Source organism: Volvox carteri, assembly GCF_000143455.1.
Source record: "Volvox carteri f. nagariensis unplaced genomic scaffold VOLCAscaffold_43, whole genome shotgun sequence".
In the NCBI taxonomy this organism is placed as follows: Eukaryota; Viridiplantae; Chlorophyta; class Chlorophyceae; order Chlamydomonadales; family Volvocaceae; genus Volvox; species Volvox carteri.
This window is the reverse complement of record NW_003307586.1, coordinates 704,098-711,329: the sequence shown is the minus strand read 5'-3', so window position 1 is coordinate 711,329 and position 7,232 is coordinate 704,098. Positions and strand designations below refer to the sequence as shown.

Below are 7,232 nucleotides of genomic sequence, written 5' to 3'. Positions count from 1 at the left end.
CTGCCGCCGCCGGGTCGGAGCCATCCTGGCTGTCCAACAGCCCCGATGCCGCCGCCGCCGCTGCCACGGAGGCAGCTGTACGGGACGACGCAGCTGCGGCGGCGACGGCGGGATGCACCTCGAATCCTCCGTACACGGCCGGCGCGCGGAGGTCCACCACGGAGCGAGTACGGGAGGACGAGCGCCTGCAGTACCATGTCATGTTAGGTGACTGCAACTCATCACGTCAACAACCCCAACAACAACAACAGGCCACCAAGGGGACCCGCATGCCGAGTGGCTGGCTGCTTGGCGGCAGTCACCGCCGCCGGTGCCGTTCCGGCTTTGCACCCCACCCCGATCAGGCAATACTCAGGACGAGTGCTAGCGGCGACCAGGAACGGAGTTGGGCCGCTGTCGACCCGGCAGATTCCGTTAGATGCTGATGGTGGGTGCGGAACCTGAGCGATCCACTGAGAAGTTGACTAGGGTGACTGGATGAGGGTGCCCCGAAACACCGGGGAAGGCAGGGTTTCGCAGGGTAGCTGCTACGAGCGAAGATACACCCCCCTGTTTCACACATCATACATATGTGCATCCGTACCAGCCACGCAGCCACGTGGCCGCCATGGACATTTATACAGACAAACATAGGCACACACACTCACGATGGAATAGCGAGCGGAGCGCTTGTCGTACGGCTCGCGGTTCCGGATCCCGTACCGCCGACCCCGAGCACCGCTGCCGTCGACTGTCTTGTGCCGCCGCCGCCGCTGCTGCCGCCGCCGCTACTTCTGTCCCCCGCGGCGGCCGCGTCATCGCCTTCGCCGCCCCGGCTTCCATCGTATTCGTCGTACAGGGATACACCAGCGACAGCGGGTGACACGCCAGCGGCATCCCCGACGGCGCCGGTAGCTGTCGCCGCTGCGGTGGCGTCGACAACCCTCGAGGTGACTCCGCTGCCCCCGCCAGCGCTACTGCTGCTGCTGCCGGCGGCGGCGGCGGCGGCTGTGGCGGAATCTTCGGCCCCGGCAGGTGCTGCCGCCGCCATACTTCGACCCGTGGTTGCCGTCCCTGACACTTCCATCGCTGCTGTTGCTGCCGTCGCGCCGCCGCCGCCTTCTTCCCGACCTTGTACGGCAGCCATCATCTTGTGTTGCCATGCGGGCACGGCGAATGCTGACGTGGGCACTGAGCTGGATTCTACTGGGACTGCGCGTAGGAGCCCAGGCGAAGAAGCCGCCGGGGACGATACGGCAGGTACGGCACCGCTGCTGACGCCGCCGCCAGCTCTACCGGCGCCGCCGGCGTGCCCCGCCGTCGGCCGTGGCGGTGTCGTTCCAAGCACACTGCTGCCCCCGGCGCCGCCGCTGCTTCCGTACCGATGGTACGGCGGATGGCATGGCGGCGGACGATGGTGATGGTTGTAGCTGCCGACAACTGCCACCGCGCCGCCGCCTCCGCCGCCTGAGGACCCTGGCTGGGCTTGCCGTACAAAACTTACAGGCGACGGCAGCGGCGGCGTTGACGGCGTACTGCCGTACCCTGTTACGGCAAAAGAAAGCACCATACACACATACATAAGAGCCAACTAAACATAAGAACCGTTATCCGCATCCACCCAATCTCCACTGCTGCCGCCCCCCTCTCCCCCCCCTCCCGGGGGGCGGTATCACGGAGCCAACACGCACCGGGCCCGTCGCCACCCACCCACCCACCCAGGCAACCCACCAGTGGACACCGCCCGGCTGGCAACGACAAATCCCACCCAGCCCCACCACATACAGATACAGAAACACATACAGACAGATACAGACAGACAGACACACCTGAACTGGACCTGCGGAAACCCCCCGCCACGCCGCCGCCGCCGCCGCCACCCAGCCCTCCGGGGCTCCCAAGCGGCGGCGGCAAAGAGAAGGACACCTTCATCTCCTTACTGCTCCAGCTCTGACGCACGATGACGCGCGGCGGCGCCGCCGGGCCCCCGGCCGCCGGGACTCCGCCGCCGCCGCCGCCGCCGCCAGCAGCAGAGGCTGCCGCCGCCCCCGAACCCGGCACGATACCCCCGACGCCGAAGCTGCCAGCTGACGGCGCGTGGCGCAGAATACCGCCATCTGCGGGCCGTACTGTACCGCCGTACAACATGGAACGTAAGCAGCGAGTCATCATGCACATAGACCGCATGTACGTATGTATGTATGTGCGCCCGCCTCCCCCCGCAAGAACCCTGGAGGCCCCAAACCTCAAAGCCACGACCCCAGAGCCCTGCGCCCCCAACGGCCCCTAGCGGAACTACAGCCACCGGGTAGTAGCCTGACAAAGCAATGTCCGTACATCCATCTATCCTGGCCACGAGGTTCCGCCGCACCCACCCACCCCCTCGTGGTGTGTTTTTCTCAGCTCCCAAACCCCCGACCTCGCTCATACTTGTCACCCCCATTGCCCTCTTCCCCACCACTTGTTTCCCATCCACCAGCGCACGTCACATACACACATACATACATACATACATACATACATACATACATACATACATACATACATACATACATACATACATACACACGCACACACACGCGCGATGGCGCACGGACCTGCAGGTGGACTGCGGCCCATTAGTACGGCAGTCGTAGGGCCCGACAGGCTGGTGCTCATGGCAGGTCGCATGTGCCTGTGCGTATACATGTATGTATGTACGTATATATGGGGGAGGGGAGGGAGGAGGGTGGAGACAGAGCGGTGTGTGAGTGGCTGAGCGATGGCGTGGCGATAGCGGTGGGGCGGTGGCGAAAGTGGAAAGAGAGAGAGGCGACTTAAAACAACACATGATTTACGCGATGCCAACCTTGCGGTGGATGCGGTACAGTTGTAGCGGTTGCAGTACTTCCATGCTAATGTCAGCGAGCAGGGGCATGAGGTCCATCATTTCACGTGTCGTACGCCACGTGGCAAAAACACGACATATCGGGGCCCCAGCCAAGTTGCAATCCGTGGGCCTCCTGAGTCCAATACTAGGCCCCCCGTCCCCCCCCTCCCGCCCCCCGCCCCCCACCGCAAACACACACGTCACCTGGCCGCAGCCATCCCGGCCGAAGACGGAGCGCTGGTGCCAGGGAAAGGTTGGGTCCCATAGGGCCCACGTGATCCAGCAGGGGGCCCCAATGACCCGCCGGCAGCAGCAGCAGCGGCACCGAAGGGGCCCAGGTAATTCTCGTTCAGTGTGTACGGCATCGCCATGGGTGCCGTACTGTGCTCCAGGACCAGCGCCGTCGCTGCGGGATTGTACTGCACCGCGACACGGAAGCGGCCGCCGGGGGTGTCGACGGGCGCGAAGGCGAAGTCCTGCAGCCGCGGCGGCGGCGGCCGAGGGAGGGTATCGCCGTCACCACAGAGGGCGCCGCCGCCGTCGCTACCGACCGCCTGGTGGCGGGGGTTTGGGGGGAAGGAGGAGAGGGAGGGCGGGTTCGTGTCATAGGGCCCCCCCACGAGCTCACGGCAACACGATGGGATACCCGGCCTGCTGTACGACAAGCACGAGGCAGGTGTTTGCATTGCGAGCATTGCGTCCCAAAAAGAGGCGAGTACGGGACCGTCCCCCTCCCCTTACCCCTTGCATCCTCAAATTGGGGCCAGGGGGGGCAGGGGGGAAAGATAGACGAACCACGAACCCGAGTGAAGCTGCTGCCAAGGAAAGAGTGTATAAGAAGCAGAACTGACCAGTAGGCGGTTTTTTTCAAGGAGGCGACCTCGGGATGATGTAATGATGACGACGACGCGGAAACCTACCTACCTACCTACCTACCTAGCCGCCAAGACTAAAATAAGGGCGGAAGAAAAGCAGTAGAGCGAAGCCGTAAAGAAAAGGGGGGAGGGGGGAGGGGGATATGCGGAGGGGCGTTGCGGTCCTCAACCCGACCAGGCGCTCAAGCGAAATCCCTTCCCGCCGTACCCGTACCTGCTGTAACGTGCGGTAGATCCTGTACTGCAATTGGAACTGGAACTGCTCTCCCGCGCTCCGCTGCTAGCCGCGCCAGGTGGTTGAACCCAAAGAAACGTGGGGAGACACGTACATACATACACACGTACATACATACAGAAAATGCCGGCGAAGTACCGGCGGGGGCCGTCCGTGCCGGCGGGGTCGGGGGAGGGACGGGAAAAGGGGGGAGAGCGGGGGGGGAGAGGGAACCAGTTTCAGCAAAGTAAAAACGCCGACAGCGCGATGATCCCTAGAAAACATACAAAACCACATATGTGTACGTATAAACATACATACATACATACATACATACATAACCGCAATCCAACTCCCAGCCCCTACCGGCGATTAGCACGACAGAGCGCAACTTGACAGACTTACCAATACACATCCCAACACAAAGCACTACCCAACACCCCACAGCACTTCAAGTCCCGGGGGGGCCCCCCGCGGGCCCCCCACAACACCAAACACACACGGGGGTTTTCCAGCCCGCCGATGCGCAGCCCTCCTTCCCCCGGCCCTTCCGCAATTCCCCCGTCAATACACACACACACACATACATACATACATACATACATACACACGCACACACGCCCCTCCGCTACCTTGGCCGTCCTGAATAGCCTGTACGCGGGAAGCACCCGGGCGAAGCTGTACAGCGAGCGAACCAAAATAGTCTTCACGGCCCGCGGGGGGGGGGGGGAGGGGAGGGGAGGGGGGAGAAAAAAGGTTTGGGACGGATCAGGCGAACGGTGAACCGAAAACGAAAATGCGTTGTGTGTGTACGTGTGTGTGTACGCTGTGTGTGCACATATGTGTGTGTATTTGCATCTTTTGGGGGGTTCACGTGAAGGGGAAGGGGGGGTGCACGGGGGGGACCTGGCGCGACGTCGGGGGTACTCGGTGGGGCGATTAACCCCGGGGTGTGTGTGTATGCTACAGCCCCAACAGCACGGACGTCGACCGCCTCCCCACTGCGCCCTCCGGCCGGCCAGGTTCAAAGCAGCCCCCCTCCCCCCTTTATTCCGGCTTCACGTCAGCAGTTTTTTTACTACTTTTCCGCCGCCTCTACACCTCTACCTTTACTTCTTTACGGCTTGGCATTACTGCTTTTCTTCCGCGCTTCTTTAGTCTTGGCGGCTAGGTAGGTAGTTGTCCGACCTGCTCATGCCCTCTCATGCGCCCTCTGTCCCGACCCCTCTTCTCTCTCTCTCTCTCTCTCTCTCTCTCTCTCTCTCTCTTTCACTCACACACACATACACACACATACACACACACGCGGAGCCCCCCCTCCTCACCAGCCGTTTGTACACTGACACGTCATCGAGGTAGGTCCTCGTACCGCTACTGCCGGCGCCACTAGTGCTGCTGCTGCTGCTAACAGCGCCGCTACTGCTGTCCGCCATGCTGTTGCTACTGCCAGGCAACGGGCAGCTCCGGTCGTACTGCAGAGTCCAGCGCTCCAGGGGGGTGGAGAGGAGCCCACCGGCTGCTGCTGCTACGGCTGCTGCTGCGAGGAGGAGGAGAGGAGGAGGGGGGAAGACGAACCACAAGCGAGTGAAGCCGGGAGGGAGAGGAGGGGGCGGAGGAAGCTCCGTAACTAGGGGGGGCCATAACTCGGCCGAGTGTGTGCGTGTGTGTGTGTGTGTGTAACCCCAGCTCCCTCTTCTTTACGCTCTAAATCGCTAAGTGAAAGGTGTGATGAGGTGAGAGGTGAGGAGTTTGGGGTTTTTTACTCATCTCACCTCCACCTCCACCTCCTCCGGCGGGTAAGCAGCTGCCGCCGCCGCCACTGGGGCCGGCCGCGGAGGCCGCCGCCGCCGCCGCTAGGGCGGCCGCTACACCGCCCGGCGCCATGTGGATCTGCATGTATGAAAGTACGTATGTAGGTACGTAAGTATGTACTACGTTTACACGTATCTATGTGTGAACGTACGTACGTACGTACTTATGTATGTGTGGCAGAGGGTGAGGGCTAACGACCGTCTAAGTGCCTTACGACGGGTGTACGGCAATCCGGAACACACGTGCACAAAAACAATTATGGTGGCGAAATGAAGCAGTGGTGGTGGTGGTGGTGATGGGGTGCCGGGGGAGCCGCCGCATGCGTGTTGCTGCTGGGCAGCTTCTGTGACGGCGGCGATGTGGACGGAAAGGCAACATGATTTCTCATGCGCCTTTCCTTCCACGACTGTTCACTGCCCTGCCGCCCTGCTCCGAAACCACCGCTCGAAGGCCTCAATGACGGAGCGCACGATAACGTCATCCATAACACAGGTGTTCGGGGGAGGAGGGCGCGGGTCGGCCCGTCGCCCTCATCGAGGAGGGCCATCCCGGGATGGGAAAGCGCAGACCTAGCCGGCTGTACGATGTTCGCCACTGTTGTTAGCTTGCCGTCAGCAGCAGGTGTTACATAAGACATGGGACCACTGCCGAGAGAAAGAAGCTTCCTTACCTCAATTACAAGAGGCGAGGATATGTCCTTGCGCCACACCTCGACCTCTTTGCCAACGCCATCCACTTCGTCCAGTTCCAGAAGAAACTGTGAAGGCCCAGAGAGACGAGGCGTTGGCCACTGAATCGCTGGTTATTACGGCTACTTACCGCTGGAACGGTCATGCTTGTTCAAGGCATTCGACTTCTTGAGGCCTAAGAACGTCGTGTAATATTCAGAAAATTGACTCACCCAGCGCCCTGCTCGTTTGTCTCGAGCGGAGCGTCCCTGCTGTTGGACAGGGCCGTTGGGCAGAATCCGCGAGCCAAGGATAACTTGTCCACATTTCACGAACGCTTCACCTATATAATGCTCTATTGTGAGGCGGTCCGCCATGACGCTGGCGGCCGCCTCTTTAAGCTTAAAGAGGACAACCCTACTGCGTCGACGTGGCTAGGAACGCAAGCACCTCCAACTTAAGTTTCCACTAGTGTACGCGTACAATTCCATACATGATGCAGAGACCAAGATATTGCTTTGGGCCGAAGTGCTGATGCCATTTTTCAAGACCGCACGATGAGATCCAAGCGATGACGTGCAGCTTTAAATAGCCCATGCTTGCAAGACTATACCATGCCATTTATTCTTTCAGTGGTTTCTATGTACTTGTTTCAATTTGGGTTCTCCTCCAATTGGTGTCCGAAGAGCTAACTGTCTGCCAACGAGCATTTTGAGCTTCCTCACCCCACTACGTTGAAACTCAGCAAATAACACGAAAATGCAATGTATATTCTGTGGCAAAGCTAATTGGATTGAAAGAGCCAGACCTGTGCC

The 7,232-nt window shown here is 60.7% G+C and overlaps 1 protein-coding gene across 1 annotated transcript in view; it reads right to left on the bottom strand.

Annotated features, from left to right (window-relative positions):
• Positions 1 to 6,583, bottom strand: part of VOLCADRAFT_95367 (uncharacterized protein) — a gene marked incomplete at both ends in the record, with an annotated part of 10,226 nt that extends 3,643 nt beyond the window's left edge. Inside the window, 11 exons of the mRNA XM_002954444.1 lie at positions 119 to 185; positions 648 to 1,191; positions 1,809 to 2,096; positions 2,577 to 2,653; positions 3,053 to 3,402; positions 3,938 to 4,003; positions 4,553 to 4,641; positions 5,451 to 5,474; positions 5,710 to 5,827; positions 6,420 to 6,506; positions 6,569 to 6,583. Of these exons, the coding sequence (XP_002954490.1) occupies positions 119 to 185; positions 648 to 1,191; positions 1,809 to 2,096; positions 2,577 to 2,653; positions 3,053 to 3,402; positions 3,938 to 4,003; positions 4,553 to 4,641; positions 5,451 to 5,474; positions 5,710 to 5,827; positions 6,420 to 6,506; positions 6,569 to 6,583 (1,725 nt within the window). The remainder of the gene's footprint in view (positions 1 to 118; positions 186 to 647; positions 1,192 to 1,808; positions 2,097 to 2,576; positions 2,654 to 3,052; positions 3,403 to 3,937; positions 4,004 to 4,552; positions 4,642 to 5,450; positions 5,475 to 5,709; positions 5,828 to 6,419; positions 6,507 to 6,568) is intronic.
• Positions 6,584 to 7,232: the final 649 nt, after the last annotated feature.